We start from the raw sequence: 18,649 nt of genomic DNA on the forward strand, positions 1-18,649 counted from the left end.
TTGAAGGTTTTCCTAGGCCTGGTCTACACTACGAGTTTATTTCAAATATAGCAGTGTTAAACCAAATTAACGCTGCACCCGTCCACACAATGAAGCCCTTTATTTTGGTATAAAGGGCTCTTAATATCGATATCTGCACTCCTCCCCGACAAGGGGAGTAGCTCTGAAATTGGTATTGCCATTTCGAATTAGGGTTAGTGTGGCTGCAATTCGACAGTATTGGCCTCCGGGAGCTATCCCACAGTGCACCGTTGTGACCGCTCTGGACAGCGATCTGAACTCGGGTGCACTGGACAGGTAGACAGGAAAAGCCCCAGGAACTTTTGAATTTAATTTCCTGTTTGCCCAGTGTGGAGCGCTGATCAGCACAGGTGACCATTCAGTCCCAGAATCAAAAAAGAGCTCTAGCATGGACCGTACGGGAGATACTGAAACTGATCTCTGTATGGGGAGATTAATCTATTCTATCAGAACTCCGTTTCAATAGATGAAATCCCAAAACATTTGAAAAAATCTCCAAGGCTATGATGGACAGAGGCCACAATAGGGACTCGACACAGTGCTGCGTGAAACTTAAGGAGCTGAGACAAGCATACCAGAAAGCCAAAGAATGAAATGGACACTCACGGAGGGAGGGGCAACTGACAACTGTAGCTATCCCACAGTTCTTGCATTCTCTGAAAACCATTTGAATTCTTGGCTGAGCTCCCAAAACCTGAAGTGTCAAAAACATTGTTGCGGGTGGTTCAGGGTATATGTCATCAGCCCTTGGATCCGCCCTCTGTGAAACCAAAGGGAAAAAAATTGTTTCCTGCCTTTTTTCAATGTCACTGTATCTCTACTGGATGCTGCTGGCAGATGAGGTGCTGCAGTGCTACACAGCAGCATCCCCTTCCCTTCCCTTGCAGACAGTGCAGTATGATTGATATCCATCATCGTCGTCCCATGACTGCTCCTGGCCGGCCTCGGTGAGGTCGGCCGGGGGCGCCTGGACAAAAGTGAGATGACTCCCCAGGTCATTCTCTTCTTTAAGTTTTGTCTCCTGGAGATTCACTCTTGCCTAGAATATCATAGCAGCTGGAGGCTGCTCTCCCCTCCCCCCTTTGATCTCTGCTTGCAGAGGCAATAAAGTCAGTGTTGTTTCAAATTCATGCACTCTTTATTACTTCATCACACAAATGGGGGGATAACTGCCACAGTAGCCCAGGAGACGTGGGGGAGGAGGGAAGCAATGGGTGGCATTGTTGCAGGGGCACCCCCTAGAATGGCATGCAGCTCATCATTTCTGCGGGATGTCTGGGGCTCTGACCCGGAGCGGCCGTTTGCCTCTCTGGTTCTTTAGTAGGCTTGCCTGATATCCTAGGCAGGACAGACTCTCCCTTTAGACAAAACTTGAAGAAGAGAATGACCTAGGGAGTCATTCCCATTTTTGTCCATGCGCCCCTGGCTGATCTCACCGAGGCCGGCCAGGAGCACCCATGACAACAGCAGATGGTACAGTATGACTGATAACCATCATTGTCAACTTGCAAGGCAGCAGACGGTACAGTAGAGCTGGTAACCCTCTTTGCTAATTTGCAAAAGGCAAGGGGATGATACTGTGTAGCGCTGCAGTACCGCATTCGTTAGCAACATCCAGTAGACATACAGTGACTGTGAAAAAAGGCTGAACGGGCTCCATGGTTGCTGTGCTATGGTGTCTGCCCGGGCAATCCAGGGAAAAGGGTGTGAAATAATTGTCTGCCATTGCTTTCACGGAGGGAGGATTGTCTGACGACATTTACCCAGAATCACCCGCGACACTGTTTTTGCCCCATCATTCATTGGTATCTCAACCCAGAATGCTTTCACAGAGGGAGGATTGTCTGATGACATTTACCCAGAATCACCCGCGACACTGTTTTTGCCCCATCATTCATTGGTATCTCAACCCAGAATTCCAATGGGCAGGGGAGACTACGGGAACTATAGAATAGCTACCCACATTGCAACACTCCAGAAGTCGACGCTAGCCTCGATACATGGACACACACTGCCAAATTAATGTGCTTAGTGTGGCCACGTGCACTTGACTTTATACAATCTGTTTTCAAAAACGGGTTTCTGTAAAAGCGGAATAATCCCATAGAGTAGACATACCCCTACATTGAGCTAATCCTTAGGGCATCTCCCATGTGGATTTTCTGATGTTTAATACGGTTTGAGCTCTGATTGAAGCTTTTCCCACACTCAGAGCATGTGTACGGTCTCTCTCTTGTGTGGATTCTCTGATGTGCAATCAGGGTAGAGTTCTGATTGAAGCTTTCCCCGCACTCCGAGCATATGTAGGGCTTCTCTCCTGTGTGGATTCTCCGATGTGAGATGAGGGCTGAACAATGAATGAAGCGTTTCCCACACTCAGAGCATCCATACGGTTTCTCACCTGTGTGGATTCTCTGATGTGTGGTAAGGGCTGAGCTATAATGGAAGCATTTTCCGCACTCAGAGCATGTGTAGCGTTTCTCTCCTGTGTGGATTCTACAATGTGAGATAAGTTGTGAGTGCTGACTAAAGCTTTTCCCACACTCAGAGCATGTGAAGGGCATCTCTCCTGTGTGGATTCTATGATGTTTGATAAGGTTTGAGCTCCGATTGAAGCTCTTCCTGCACTCGGAGCACGTGTAGGGTCTCTCTCCTGTGTGGATTCTATGATGTGTGATAAGGGCTGAGTGCCGACTAAAACTTTTCCCACACTCCAAGCATGTGTAGGGCGTCTCTCCTGTGTGAATTTGCTGATGTGAAATGAGGGCTGAACTATCACTGAAGCGTTTCCCACACAGAGCATCCATGAGGTTTCTCACCTGTGTGGATTCTCCTATGTTTGATAAGGTTTGAGCTCTGATTGAAGCTTTTCCCGCATTTGGCGCACGTGTAGGGCGTCTCTCCTGTGTGGATTCTATGATGTGTGATAAGGTGTGAGTGCTGATTAAAGCTTTTCCCGCACTCAGAGCATGTGTAGGGCATCTCTTCTGTGTGGATTCGCTGATGTGAGATGAGAGTTGAACTATCAATGAAGCGTTTCCCACACTCAGAGCATTCATAAGGTTTCTCGCTCGTGTGGATTGTCTGATGTGCGGTAAGGTGTGGCCTCTGACTGAAGTGTTTCCCACACTGAGAGCATCCATAAGGTTTCTCACCTGTGTGGATTCTCCGATGTGTGATCAGGGCAGAGCTCCGATTGAAGCTTTTCCCGCACTCAGAGCACGTGTAGGGTTTCTCTCCAGTGTGGGTTCTCCAATGTGTGAGAAGGGTTGAGCTCCGATTGAAGCTTTTCCCACACTTATGGCATCTGTAGCGTGTCTCGTCCAGGTTGATTCTCTTGCCTGTAATAAGGTCTGAGTGGCTACTGAAGTTTTCCCCTGGCCTGTGCTGAGTCTCACAGTCTTTTGCTTTTTCTGGGAGTGCACAACTCCCGGAAACATTCCCTTTGGATCTTCCTGCTAATGTTCCATGTGGTTCTACTTGTTCAGCATCTTCCTGCTGGGGTTTCTCCTCCTCATTCTCACTCGCCATCCCATCACCTGATGGGAGATAGAGAGAATCCAGACATAGGTCACCCCCTATGCCGGAGACAAAAGCATCTCAGAGACAGGAATGGAAAAGGGATGAACAAACCAAAATACGTGCAGGAGAGATCAAACCTATCAGGATCTGATTTTCCCCAAACCCTTCCCCAGAGGAGAGAGGAAGGGATCAGTTTTAGTCTGTATCTCATGAGATCATTCAGGAGAAAGCGAGATTGGGGAGGGACCTGCTTCCAGTTGTCAGTCAGAATAGGTGAGAAGCCATGAGTGACATCTGCCATAATGATTCCACATCTGCAGAGAACAATCCTGAACTTGGAGAGCTCAGGAGGTCTTTGTAGGGCATCCCAAATGTTTCCTGTATTCACAGACAGTTTTTGAGTTGGTTTAACCAATTCCTCACTGTAGTGAGGCCAAGTGGCCTCCCTCTGAACGGGAGAGCGAGGAACCACTACACTCCCCTTGGTGGGCGGAGCTTAGCCTGCCCCACCCCCTTTGCTGGAAATGCCGGGGCTAGGCCAGAAGTATAAGAGGCAGGCCCTGCAGCCCAGCTGGGGCAGAATCCCCGAAGGAGAAGGACACTCCAGCTGTGCTGCTGTGCCCAGGAGGGGAACTTACACCTGGCTGTCCCATAGCCACAGAAGTGGGAGACCTCAACAAGGACTAGCCCAGTCTACTGGCGACGGTGTACCGCAAGGAGCCTGAGGAGCCCTGGAAGAGAGAGGTACCAAACCCCGGGGAGGCAGGAAGTGGCCCAGGGGCAGCCACGGAGCAGCCGGCTGTGGAGCTGGGTGTAGCTCTGTTTGCATGTTGCGGCCGGATGTCCTCCGACGCAGGAGCAGCCAATCCTGCCTCTGCCAGGGCCCTGGGCTGAGACGTGGTGGAATAGAGTGGGCCCACATAACCCTGCCACCCCATCCTGGGGTAGCCGACTTCTTACACTATGCAGGGAAGCTCCTGATCTGAAGAAGGAGCCTCCCTTACCAGCTCCCTTATAGACTGTTGCTTTGCTGGCTGCCTGAGCCCCGCCCAGGCTAAAGCCAGCCGTAAGTCTGTTTAATTGTGGCAGCTTGAGCCTCCCCAAGCCCAGGCTAAAGCCTGGCCATGACTTTGTGGGGCTAGGAACGAGAGGACCTGGAGGGCCTTGCTCCACCTCGGGTGGAGACAGGGACCCTAGACTGTCCTGCAGCTTCGTGCCCGGGCCAGACGAGCTCAAAAGCAACTAGACTGAGTGTCCTCCTTCCGAGCGGGAGAACGAGGAACCACTACTCTCACCTGTGCAGGCAGCTCTCGGGAGCACTTCTTTCTCAGAGCCCTGGAGGTGTTGGACCCACGGCTCTTCCCCTCCTTCCAGCCATGAGGTTACATTCAGTTTGGAAACTGGAAACTACTCCAGGCAAAGAAAAGAAGGGAGGTCAGTGGAGTTTGTGGGATACTTGTCACAAGGAATAGTCTGTGGCTTTAAGCCCAGCTCATTTTTAAGCAGTAACATCCCAAGGCCATCTATTCATTACCGTAGTGCCTAAGGACCAACTAACAGTGGGTCCCCATTGTGCTAGGCAAAGTACAAACCCAGAATAGTAGCTGTCCCATGCCCTGAAGAATTTACAATCTAAATAGACAAAGACAGACACAGAATGGGGGAAGCGGTAGAACCCACTGTTAGAATAGAGATATTCAGGCCTGCCTGTGAAGCCTAGAATTTAAGAACTTAGGTGTATTTTTAGCATTTAGCTAGTGACGAGTATAAACCAAAGAACCAATATCCCAGTCTGCCTGTGTCTGGGCCTTCTCTCCCTAGAAGAGTCTGAGCCCTTGTTCATAGGCTAAGGCCTTTGGCTAAGCAGCAGGGGCAGCCATAAGCTGGGAAGCGAACGATCACATCCTCACCTCCCAAACCCGTCACACTGAAATAAGGTGGGGTTGGGCTGTTAGGAAGACGATCCTGTCCCAATAGTGCCCATCACCACCAGATAAAGAAACAGATCTTAAGAGAGCATCTGGTCTGGCAAGAAATCCCTTCTCAATGGTTGCGGTTGTAAAACCCTCATTTCTGTATGTTTTATCTTTATTGCCCTCACTTTTCCATTGTCAGTCTGTCTGGTTCTCTAATTGTTTCTGTCTGCTGTACAATTAATTTTGCTGGGTGTAAGTTAATTAGGGTATTGGAATATAATTGGCTAGATAATTATGTTACAATATGTTAGAATTGGTTAGTTAAATTTCAGTAAAACGATTGGTTACGGTATAGTTGAGAATATTACTGTATAAACTGGGGTCAGACAGGAGGGGGAAAGGAAATTGGAATCATATTTGTTAAGGGGGGGAACAGGGACACAGGCAAGGCTCTGCGGCATCAGAGCTGGGAAGGGGGACGCTGCGTAAACGCTCTGCGGCGTCAGAACTGAGAAGGCGGACACTGCGGAACAGACTCTATTGGCGTATAGAGATAAGCCCGACTAGTGTGAAGGGCTTCGGAATCTGCTTGCTTGGAAACTAACCCCAGTAAACATCACTTTGTCTGTGCTTCAGACTTCTGATCCTTTGCTGCTTGCTGTCTGTGTGATAAGAACCAGGAAAGTGGGCGGGGGAAGGGAAAGCCCTCTAACAAAACTGACATGACCTGATAACCAAGAGTAAGCCTTTAAGGAAGGCTTTAATACACTTTGGAATGGATCAGGGATTCCCACGAGTACTGATGAGGGGGCAATGGTAAATACACATTTAGATCCTTTTCTTGTTTTGTATCTTTCCCCCATAAAGCTTAACCTCTAGCGCACTGTCAAGGATCCACAGGATCTGTGCAATACCCTGGCTTTTAAACAGTCCTTGGGAGGTGCCCCTTGAGTGCGCTAGACCCCCAAGGGGTCCCACTCTTCCACAAGGATAGGTCATGTAGCTTCAACACCTACGACTGAGACTCTGGCTTCAACACTCCTATTTCAATCTGTGAGCTCTGCCCAGCAGGTCCAGCTGAACGACACTCCTGTGCAGAGACTGTTCCTCACTCATGCTTCAATGCACCTCAGCAAGTTTTTGCTGTGACACTGGGCAGACTTTTAAAACACAGCAGGGTTTATTAGTCAACTGAAACACAGCATTGGAAAGTCCTTAGATTAGCACAGAGATGCAAAGACGACAATATAGTCCATATTGGCCAATGCCCTTGAGCCATGCTGCTGTAGAAAACAGTTCGGCTTCCTTTCACTGTGCCTGTCCATTTGTCTTCATTTCAGTAGAGCTCCCTGCATCTGCACACCCAGTTCTTCCTGCTCCCAAAAACATAACAAGTCCATAAACATTTCATTTGGCCAAGCTGAGATCCTCCCATGGACAGGTGACAATTATTCCCTTGTCTCTGTCAGGTATTCCATTGATGTAGGTTGGCCCCAGCCAGTCCTTAATGACCCACCCATTCATATCACCCCATGACAACTATGTGACAAAACCTCTCATGTCTCCTGCTCTTTCTAATCATAGCAATACCAATCACAGAGGGAAACTGAGGTGTGTATTGGCATCATAGAAGTATTGCCAAAATTCCCACCTCTATCACACACACACAGCTCACAGCCCTTGGAGAGAAAGCAAAACACAGGAACTGGAACAGTGTAGAAGAAGCTGCAATCCTCAAACCTGGTCAAAAAGGAGAGGCATGTGGGTCCCTACCCACAGAGAGGGGCTGGCTAGAGGCCTGATACCTGAGAGGCCATTCCTTGAGCACCTCATGGAGGCAGGTCAGAGGCTTGGCTGTCCCAGAACTGTGATACTGCAAAAGCACATTCTGGGGAATTAGGAAATCTAGTGATTCAGGTGTAATGAGAGGGAGAATTAAACTCCCCCAGTGTGTGGAGAAGGCTGTGGAATTAAACACTGAAATTCAGGAGCAACAGCCTCTAATTCTTCCAGAAAAGGAGAATGTAAGAAACAAGAACTGGGCTATGCAACCTCAGGAGGGACAAGCTCGAAGATCCAAGGAGCTTGGAGAGAAGACAGCTTGTGGCTGTTGCAGATGGGGAGTGGGGGGCCAAGAGTCTCTCCAAACTCTCACCCCTGTTGACACCGACCTGATTTTATGATCTCTGATCTAGTCTCAAGTCTCGTGGGCAATTTTATGCTTGCTAGAGATAAAATGTCATTATCAGAAAATTGCTCATTAGCTTAGAACATGCATGGAGGGGCAAGGAGGTGAACATAGATAAATGGGCTATTAAGGGCAGGTCTACACTACAGCCAGGATCGACGCTCTGAGATCGAGCCACTGGTGGTCAATTTTGTAGGTCTAGTTCAGATCCGCCAAATCAACCGCAGATTGACTGCAGATGGCTGTCCAGTCAACCCCTGTACTCTACCCGACTCTACCCCGATGCTCTCCCATTGACACCCCGCAGCGCACACCCGGCAGTAACTCAATCTAAGTTATGTTCACTCTGGCTACATTATTCACGCAGCTGGAGTTGTGCAGCGTAGGTCAGCTGGCCACAGTAGTGTAAACACAGCCTGAGCTTGCTACAGTTAAGGGCCTTATATTAGGTTGAGGCTTTGTGGGAGTGATTCTGCTGAAGTCTGGGATTTACCTGAATAGGCCTCAGGATAAGGAGAGAATCCAGGTGAGAGATTTTGACTCCAGATTTTGAAAAACTAACAAGTAATCACCAAGAGGTGCAATACCCCACAGCATGCTGAACGAAGGGGTGGGCTTTAGCAGTTAAGTTGCTATGCAGTATCTCAGCAGTTGGGCCGCATTCATATATTAGAATTATTAATAAATAAGTGATGTAAATCATGAGTATTAATAATTGAGGCTTAATTATGGACTTCCGAAAGGTCACATACGGGTTGGGGCAGCTATAGACATTACTGTAATCAGAGTAAAGGAGCAGATATGGTATATAGCCATCCTATTACCATAAGGAAGTGGATAAAACACCTCTCTTAGTTACCATTTTTTCATTCTGTCAGGTCACCAACACAGTGTAAACTAAAGGAGGCCTTCTTCTGATGGGCTCCCTTGCCCCTCAATCTTTGTTTCCAGCGGTGTCCATAACTTGTAAGTATGCACAGTGCAAGACTCTGTTTACTATACTATGGTAACCAGACCACATGACACTGAATTCCATTTTGTTACCTGTATTTTTCCACAAACTGGACTGGGAATTGAGTTTGGAACAAAGGGTTCCTGCCATATTGAAAAGCTACGTAAGGTGGAGTGTGACATAATCTCTTGGCCTCATTCCCCACACAAGAGAACTGGAAACACCTAAGGAACAAAGACTGAACTGCGGGAAGTGTTGGTCCCAGGGTAAATGAATTTCTAGTTTGTGTATGGAAAGTTGGTGGACTGCTTGTATCATCAGTCAGGGTGAGAAATTACTAATTCAAATTCTATCCATCCACTATGTTAGGCTTAGTTTGAGGTTTTGATTACTCGCTAAGTAATCTGCTATGATCTGTTTGCTATCAGTTATAATCACTTAAAATCTATCTTTCTGTAGTTAATAAACTTCTTATGCTTTATCTTAACCAGTGTATTTTGAGTGAAGTGTCCAGGGAAAATCTCAGCTCGGTTAGCAGAAGCTTCTTGTGCATATCTTTCCCATATCAAGGGGAAGACGAACTATATTCATGATCTTACATTATACAGATCCCTGTGTACTATAAGATGGTATAATTCTGGATTTATAATACAGCAGACGTGTAAGGTTGGTTGGGGAGCTGGGAAATTGGCTGTTGTCTTCTCTCTCTCCTTTAGTGGCTTAGGTAAAGCATTCAGGTAGCTTAGTTGGGTGCATGGTGCCACGTGCTGTCATGTTGGTGATAAGAGGGTCCAGAGAAGCTGGGAGAATCTCCAGCAAAGCAGTGTGAGAAAGACCAGTCCAGCTTGAGGATTAGAGGGCACAGTGGTTCCCAGAATCACCCCCAGACTGCACCCCAGGGTGACAACCCATCAAACCCTCTATTACACAAGCCTGAGCAGGTTTGTCACATCCTTACCCCTTCCTTTCTTCACCCTAGATATTTCCTGCCTCTAGCAGCTCCCACCCTCCTATGCATTTACTGCTCCTCTCCCTCCAAGCAGAACCTACCACCAGCTCTCTGATAATTTCTTACCTGAGCCAGCTCCATTGCAGCCAGTTCCTTCCCCCTGGGAGGATGGGATGACCTGGAGCGAAATGTGGATGTTATTCTGTAACCTGCCAGGGCGAGAAGCGCAATGTGAGAGAATTCAAATGGGATTTTTGCAGTTGTGAGCTGGAGCCAGTTTGCACCGGCTCGCAAAAATTGATTGTTAAATTTAGAAACTACCGGTTGCTAAAGAGGCGGGTGGGTGGGCAAACTCTGGTCTGCAGGTCATATCTGGTCCGCGGGACTGTACTGTCTGGCCTGCCTGAGCTCCCAGAGGGGGAGGCTCCCCCCGTCGCAGAGCCACAGCGTGCCAAGCCACCAGCGCAACTCTTGCAGCTTTGAGCGGCATAGTAAAGGGTCCAGGCCAGGGCTGGAAGGAGAGGTTGGCAAGGCCCCCGGGGAGGGGAGAAAGTGGGGCTTCTGCAGCTCCCCCCCATCACTGACCCTGCCTCCACCTTCGCCCATCTAACCCCCCTGTTCCCCGTCTCCTGACCGCACCCCCAGAATCTTTGCCCCATCCAACCTCCCCCCCCGCTCCCTGTCCCCAGGACTCCCTGCCCCATATCCAACGCCCCCCGACCCCAGCCCCTTACCCCAGCCTCAGTGTACCGTGTCCAGGAGCCGCCCTGGACAGCGCTGCAGCAGTATGGCTCCAGCGGGGCCTGAGCTCCTCCAGCTCAGAGCCACGTGGTAAAGGGGAGGGGCCGCGAGCTCCGGGTCCAGCGGTGGGAGCTCAGGCCCTGCTGAAGATTCGCTGCTGCAGCACTTTCCAGGGACGTTCCTGGACGTGGCACACTGAGGCTCTGGGAGAGGCAGGAAAGCTGATAAAAACCCCATACAGAAGTAACCGATTAACTGTATGCTGCTTGGACTCTGGGAGGAAAAGTTTTTAGGCATAACCAAGAGATCCCCAGCTGATTAGCCTGTGTTAGTCCTAAGGAAGATATAGAGCTTGCTTATTATAGAAGCTTCTATTAAATTTCAAAAGATAAGACTGTAACTCGTCTGCATCTATATGATCACTTGCTTTAACTTTGTAAGTAACTCTCATTTCCTTTTATATAAATCTTAATACAGGTTATTACAGGACTGGCTACAAGCGTGTCTTTGCTGTGATATCTAAGATTCAATGGACTTAAGTAAGTGACTGGTCCTTTGGGACTGGCAGTAACCTGAACATTGCTGTGATTCATGGTGTAAGGCAATGGTTCTCAACCAGGGGTCTCTGGCCCCCTGGGGACTGCAAGCAGCTTTCAGAGGGGCTGCCAAGCAAGGCCGGCATTAGCCTCTCTGAGGCCCAGAGCAGAAAGTCTCAGCACACAGGGGTAATGAAGTGAATTGAGCCAGCGACTGAAAGATCCTTGTGCCTTCAGTTCCACACCAGTCACAGGAGTTTACTAGTACTCCCTCCCCAGACTCCTGGGGGCAGTCAGGGATAATTAGCGGGTTATGAGAAGTAGAAGAGGGAAATTCATTAAGAACAATGATATTTGTGTGTTTATATTAAATCTCCAGACATCCACCAATCCCGTCCGTCTTCCGATGAGCTATAAATATTTAAGGGACTCAGCAACCGATCCTGCAGTGAGTTTCTGCCCTTCCCCACTTTCTATAGCAGCACTTTTAAAAACAGGTCAGGGAAACATGTAAATTCTTTGAACCAAATTCTGGAAGCTGCTGAGCATGGACAAGTTAAAATTAAACCAAGATTCCGTCTTCCCAACCACCTGGACCCTAGTTCAAAATAATAGACACTCCCCAGAAATCTGAAATAGCCAGTTGATAACTGATAGAATGTTATTTATCTATTGACTTCTGGGAAGTACCAATAAAGGAAACAACCCAGTGAAGTTGATACCCTGAGAGAAAGATCTCATGTGTCTTTATAAATTGGTATACTCTAATCTGGGACTTTATACACTAAAATACCTTATTCGTAGCCCTATCGTGATTGCCTGGTGTCACTATAGGGCAGAATTAAGGTTGGGTGTCATAGCTGTGAATTTCCATTCCTTAGCATATTGCGATTGCTGTTAAGTGGGTTTGACAAAATTCATTTTGTCTTTCTTTTTTTCCATTTCAGTTGATGGTATCAATATTTATTTTTAAACCTTCTTTTTCAATGTTTACAATTTCAATGTTCAGAGCTGTGGGAAATTATGGGGGTGACCAGGCAACAATTATTTAATAACAGTAACTGTTGAGTGTCAGAAAGCCAATCCTTGACTAATTATATATAAATATCTTTCATCTCTGTGTGTACAGTGAAATCAATATTTACTGCAATTTATTAATAAAAATCCAGTCCTTTCAAGCGTACATTGAAGTAATGAAGTACTTTAATTCTTTCACTTCCTAGACTGTAATGCTTGCTTTGAGGATAATTACACCCTTCATGATATATTTTACTCTCAGTACTGAAACCTCATTGTGATGTAGCTCCTGTCTGGGAGTTCTGCTGAGGCCAGTGGCATTCTGATCAGAAGGTGACACTAACACATGAGCAGAGACCCATGGGGGAGGGTAGAGGGTGAGGTAACATGGAGGTTACCTGGGTTGAACATGGCCCTACAGAGTGTGGAGAGCAAACTCCCTGTGACCCTCTCCTCTCTCCCACCTCCCAGAGTCAGTAACTCTGATCATCCTTCCCTGAAATCTAAATAGCCCCAGTATGTGAGACAGTGATTAATGCAGGTGCCTTAGGGGCTGCAGTGCCAACCCCTGCCTGGAGGAGGGGGATGAAGAAGTGCAATAGAAATGGGTTAGGCTGGGAGAGGGCACAGCTGATGTGGGACTGGGAACTGAGTTGACCAAGAGGCCAGAACTCATAGGGGGTTGGGACAAGAAGTGAACAGGACTGGGTAGAGGCACTTCTGTGCATTTTCCCCCTGTTTACCATCCTGCCATGTATTTAATTTAGAAACTTTTCATTCACATTTAAATGCATTGGAACTAAGCGTTTTGATGCATTTCCAATGACAGTGGTATGGTTTTAATTAGGTGCTTAATCAGATGCTTATGCAACACAAAGCAGTCAATAATTGGTGTGCTTTCATGAATTAACTTGACTATGCACTGTGCATCGCTTTAAAAAAAAGATGGCATGAGCCAATGTCAAAATTTCAGGCATTAAGGAATTGAAATTAGGTGCCCGTTCATTTCTCATGCATTTATCTCAATTTTAATTTTTGCTTTGGATCAGTATTAACACTATGTTGTTTAAATATCATCAGAATCTATTTGTATAATTGTTTGCAAGATTTCACTGGATATTGTGAACCAGCCGTCTTAACCTTTTATTTTGAGATTACTAATACAACCCACCGCACCACTCCTGAAAAACTGCAAGCCCCGGCCAGTGACTTGTTCCCTAGAGAGCAAACACCTGATGAGCCCTTTTGCCCTAAAAGCGTTTTTGGCTCTCTGACATTGCTTTATGCACTCCACCAGAAAAGGCTGTAGGTAACCAGGTCATTACAGCAGACCTTCACTAGGTATCGTTCTACCAGCTATGTGCCAAAATTCAAATGGTTCTGTTTGTTTTATCTTTCATTCAGCTTTGCAATTCTTAGATCCCATTTAAAAACTGGAACTGAAATAACCAAAGCAAGTTAAGAAGAGAGTGACATCGGGCACAGGCGTAGGTAGAACAATAAAGGGAAAGAACTAACTATGCCAAAAGGAACATCGCAAACGATCAGAGCCCCAGACCCCCGTCCAACTGAACCCACCCCAGCCAGGCTTATCGAGCTGGGCCACTGAAAAAATCACCCATCCTGCCTGGTAGCGAATGCTGCGTGTTCCAGACGGAGTTACGGTGTGTGTATCTGCTCTGCTGACGTGCTGCTTTGGTACGGAAGGCACCACGGCCACAGGGAGCAGAGACATGGACTCCTACAAAACAAAATCCCTGATACACCTCCAGCATCCCATCCCCTCCCACACCTCCACGTGGCCATTCTCAGCCCATTGCTAACAGCTCCTTCCAGCCTTCAGCACTATAAATAAATAAATAAATAAAACATGGTGTTACAAAAAGTAGATCATGCCAGAGAAACCTGTTCTCCTTCTGTGAGAAGGTAACTAATTTTTTGCACAAAGGAAATGCAGTAGCTCTCATCTATGTGGATGCCAATAAGGCATTTGGTTCAGTTCCACATGGGAAACTGTTTGTTACATTGGAGAAGACGGAGATTAATATGAGAACCGAAAGGTCAATAAGGAATTGGTTACAGGGGAAACTACAAGAGGCCATACTGAACGGTGAGCTGTCAGGCTGGAGGGAGGTTACTAGTGGAGTTCCTCAGAGATCAGTCTTAGGACCAATCTTATTCATCCTTTTTATTAGTGACCTTGGCACAAAAAGTGACAAAAAACTGGGAGGTATTGCCAAGATGGAGGTCAGGAATATCATACAAGAAGATCTGCGTGACCATGAAAGCTGGAGTAATAGAAATGGGATGAAAACTAATAGTGCAAAGTTATGCACTTCGGGACAAAGGACAAGAATTTTTGCAAGAAGCTGGTGACTTATCAGTTGGAAGTAACAGAGGAGGAGAAAGATCTGGGTGTATTGGTTGATCACAAGATAATTATGAGCTGCCAATGTGCTGCAGCCGTGAAATAGGTTAATGCAGTCCTAGGATGAATGCAGTCCTAGGATGAATCAGACAAGGTATTTCCAGTAGATACAGGGAAGGGTTAATAATGTTATACAAGGCACTGGTGAGACCTCATCTGAAATACTGTGGGCAATTCTGGTCTCTCATGTTTAAGAAGGATGAATTCAAAGTGGAACAAGTGCAGAGAAGGGCTACTAGGTCAGGCTTGACAAAGCCCTGGCTGGGATGATTTATTTGGGGATTGGTCCTGCTTTGAGCCGGAGGTTGGACTAGATGACCTCCTGAGGTCCCTTCCAACCCTGATATTCTATGATTGTATGATACTAGAATGTTCTGAGGAATGGAAAATCTGCCTTATGAGAGGAGACTCAAAGAGTTTGGCTTGTTTAGCCTACCCAAAAGAAGGCTGAGGGGAGATATGATCGCTCTCTAGAAATACATCAGAAGGATGAATACCAGGGAAGGAGAGGAGTTATGTAGGTTAAGCACCAATGTTGGCACTAGAACAAATGAATATTGGCCATCAACACATGTTGGCTTGACATTAGGCAAAGGTTTCTAACCATCAAAGTGAAGTTTTGGAACAGCCTTTCAAGGAAAGCAGTGGGGGCAAAAAAATCTAACTGGCTTCAAGACTGAGCTCGATACCTTTATAGAGGGGGTGGTATGATGGGGCTTCCTACACAACATAGTGTCAGGCAATTCAGAAAAACATCAAAAAACAAAAAAACAACACTCCACAGCCTAAAATGACACAATACAAAGGAGAAGAAAGCAACACAATGCAAACTAACACACTCTAGGACAAAAGTACACAATGCACAAAAGCTCAGCTCAAACCAACACAACAGACACCAAACAAGCTAAGGCAAAACAATGCACCATAAAACTCTGCAGCACAACATGGGGCAATCCCAATTCCAAACGGCACCATGCAAAACAGCTTAGCATAGTACACAACAGCAGGAAAGAGAATGATTTCAATGTAGGCCTGGAAGGGAATTTGAGAGAGCGTCTACTCAAGCCTCCTGGGCTGAAGCAGGACCAAGTGTCCCTAGACATTCCCAGCCTGGTGTATCTCTAACCTGGTCTTGAAACCTTCAATGAAGGAAATGCCACAGCCTCCCTTGGAAACCAACGCAAGGCAAACACAGACCAAAACAAGCTGCACATGCACATGCTGGGCTTGGAGTTAAGGGGAGAGGAAAGAATTCAAACAATCTGGGTTCAGTTCCCGGTTTGGCCCCAAATTCTCCATGCAAACTAGCAAATTACTTCAGCTCTCGGAGCTTCAGTTTCCCCATCTGTAAAATGGAGAGTTGCCTCCCACCATCGGCCTATTTAGGCTTTGAGCTTTTTGTGACAAGGCCTTGGTGTCACTGTGGGCATGTCCACACTGCAGTCAGACACCGGCGGCTGGCCCGTGCCCGCCGACTTGGGCTCACACAGCTCAGGCTGCAGGGCTGTTTAATGGTGGTGTAGATGTTCTGGCTTGAGCTGGAGCTGAGTGTCTGGCACCCTACCACCTCGCAGGGTCCTATAGCCTGGCTCCAGCCCAAGCCCAGACATCTACACAGTAATTAACCATCCCCTTCACCAGAGCCCTGAGAGCCTGAGGTAGCTGCCATGGGCCAGCTGGGGGGTTTTAACGGCAGGGTAGAGATACCCTTGGTGTCTGTTCAGCACCTGTCAAAATAGGGACCCTGATCTTCGTCAGTATCTGTGCAGAGCCCTGCACAACAGGGGACACAACAGTCCTCTGATCTCAGTCAGGGACTGTGCAACTCCTAGCATTACAGGATCCCTGATTTTGTTTGGGGTCAGTGTAGTGCCAGGCCCAACGGGGACACAGATCTCAGTCGAGGCCTCTGAAGTGCCCAGCACTATGGAGGCAGCAGTTTGGGTCGCAGTCATGCACTGCCTGGCACAAGGGGGGCCATGATCTCAGTCCAGGTCTCAGTTTTACCTGGCACAACAGTGGGGTCTGATCTCACGTGGGGTCTCTTCAGTGCCTGGCAGAACAGGGCCCAGATCTCAGCTGGGGTCTCTGCAGCACCTGGCAGAACAGGGTCATGCTCAGTATGATAAGAGCCCTGATCTCAGTCACAAACCTGGAGAGAAAAGCAGGAAGATTTTTGAGAATTTGTTCAGTACTTCAGAACTGAGGAATAAATGGGGCACAAACTAAATATTTGCCAATATAAGGGACAAGCATTAACATGTGGGGAGATTTTATGTCATCATTCAACCACTCAAGAGAAAAGAGGGGAAATCTGAGGAGATTATACAAGGATATTGAATCAACAACAGAATGGGATGGATTCTTCTTGCCTCACATTCACATGGCCAGCAGGGAGCCCTGGGTGATGTGGCTTTCACAGGGGAAAGAAGTGGGGCTAGAGTCAGAAGGTAGCTGGCTGTGACTGTGAAAGTCACAGGCTGTGGGGTCTGGGAATGTGACTAGCAGGCGGTGGGGGGGGGCTGGGTAGGGCAGGGTGGGGGAGGGGGAAGTAGCTGGTACAGGGAGGCCTGGGGCTGGGCCATCTCCATGGGGGACGCTTGTTCCTCTTTTCCCTTCCTGGGCCTTCCCATGCCTTGTTGCCAGCAGAGAGTGCCATCCCCCGCCAGCCCAGCCCAGAGCTGTCTCTGTCTCAGGGCTCCCCCAGCCTCTGCCCATTAACCCTCTGCCCAGTTCAGCAATCACTCAGGGGAACGATTTCCCACCTAAACAAGGACAAATCACTGCAGGTAAAAATGGGGGAGAAACACCCCAAACCTGAGATTTGAACTGGACATTGGCGATGTGGAGAGAAAATGGGACACAAACGGGGGAGGAGAACAGGGCACTTCTCAGGGATTTGGGGTGGGGGGGTCACCCTGGATGTTGCTTGTCACTCCCTACAGAGAAAGGGGGCAGGACTGGAGGGGATGAGGGGTCCCCAGGGGAGGGGGGCAATGGTAAATCCGAGGGGATCTGAGCCCACCCTTTCTCTCCACGCTCCTCGGGGGGGTCACTGACTCTTCCCCCCCTTTCCCAGGTCTCCTCCCGGGACCCCGCCGCCTAGCCCCATGCTGGGACCCCAGTGGGGCCGGTCCCCCCCATGGGGCCCAAAGGCAGATCCTGGCGGAGCCCGGGGGGCGCTGGCCCCAGGGAGCAGATCCCGGCACTGCGAGATACAGGCTCCCCTCCGGACACTGGGGCAGAGTCACCACCTGGCTCCGCCCCTCGGGCTCGCTCCGGTACCTGGAGGCTGCAGCTCCGCAGCGGGGCGGGCAGAGCCCGTGGCGGCTCCAGCGGGAGCAGGGCCCGGGCCAGGCACGAGAGGGTTAATGGGTCTCACCAGCACAGACTCCGCTACTCCGCCCGGGCTCCCAGATCACAACGGGCAACGCAACCGGGAGAGTCAGGAACTCCATTTCCCAGCCAGCCCCAGGGCGCTTCCGCCCTCTCCAGCCCAGGTAAGGGAGGGGTTCAGCAGGTGAAGTTGCGCATGCTCCATGCGAGCCTCAGTGGGGGCTTTCTCCAGCTGGGACCCGCCCCGGGCAGTCCCGGGCTCTGCTCGCCCCAGCCCCGGCCCGGAGCCTCCCATGAGTCAGAAACCCTGGGGGGCGCTGGGGCCGGGTGGGAAAGTGACTTTCTGCCCCCGAGGAACCTGGGAGAGGCCTCGGAGCTGCCTCGGCCCCAGTGGAGCTGCAGCAGGATCCGCCCTGGCCCCACTGGGATGGGGGGGCAGAGCCTGGGGCCAGGCAGGAGGTCCGTGGGGGGAGGAGCCGGAGTTGCGGACCAGGGGTTGAGCTGTCAGTGCTTTTAAAAGGAGGGCAGAGGATGGGAACACTCCTGCCACTGGGGAATGGGGCCATTGATCCCACTGCCTCTCACATGCAAAGCGAGCACTCAACCACTTGAACTAATTCTACTGTACACAAGTAGATGTCCTCAGCCACCCATCTCATTCCAGAGGCCAAGAACGACCCTGCGGCTGTCCATGGCTCCTTTCCGAAAGGGCCGTTTGGCAGGCTGTTTTCTGTAGGCCGGCTAGCTCAGCGTGTGAGAGCGTGGTGCTAATAATGCCCAAGGACGGCAGGTTTGTAGAAATTTTGGTGATGTCCAGAACCTACCCCTCCAAATTCCCCCCCACCCCTCCACCCAGCTGCCTTTGGGTTTGGGTGGGGCTCTGGGGTGCAGGATCTGGGAGGGAGTTTGGGGGTGAGGGGTCAGGCTCTGGGTTTGGCAGAGGATTGGGGTCCAGGGGGGTGAGAGGAGGCTCTGGGTGGGAATTTAGGTGCTGGATGCAGGCTCTGGGCTGGGGCAAGAGGTGGGTGTGGGGGAGGGGTGAG

At 49.1% G+C, this 18,649-nt stretch overlaps 1 protein-coding gene and 1 long non-coding RNA gene across 2 annotated transcripts; both read right to left on the reverse strand.

Moving 5' to 3' along the window:
* Positions 1-2,020: 2,020 nt before the first annotated feature.
* LOC115650670 (zinc finger protein 239-like) lies at positions 2,021-4,856 on the reverse strand. Its single transcript, XM_030560953.1, has 3 exons — positions 4,839-4,856; positions 3,168-3,560; positions 2,021-2,665 (listed from the first exon to the last, which is right to left on the reverse strand). The coding sequence occupies exons 2-3, from the start codon at positions 3,550-3,552 to the stop codon at positions 2,142-2,144; spliced, it is 909 nt and encodes a 302-aa protein (XP_030416813.1). The 5' UTR covers positions 3,553-3,560; positions 4,839-4,856; the 3' UTR covers positions 2,021-2,141.
* A 61-nt stretch (positions 4,857-4,917) lies between these two features.
* Positions 4,918-17,707, reverse strand: LOC115650685. Its single transcript, XR_004000194.1, has 4 exons — positions 17,556-17,707; positions 16,278-16,422; positions 9,675-9,757; positions 4,918-4,950 (listed from the first exon to the last, which is right to left on the reverse strand). It is a non-coding gene; the product is annotated as an uncharacterized LOC115650685 (long non-coding RNA).
* Between the last annotated feature and the right edge of the window lie 942 nt (positions 17,708-18,649).

Source organism: Gopherus evgoodei, chromosome 4 (assembly GCF_007399415.2).
Source record: "Gopherus evgoodei ecotype Sinaloan lineage chromosome 4, rGopEvg1_v1.p, whole genome shotgun sequence".
NCBI classification, from domain to species: domain Eukaryota; kingdom Metazoa; phylum Chordata; order Testudines; family Testudinidae; genus Gopherus; species Gopherus evgoodei.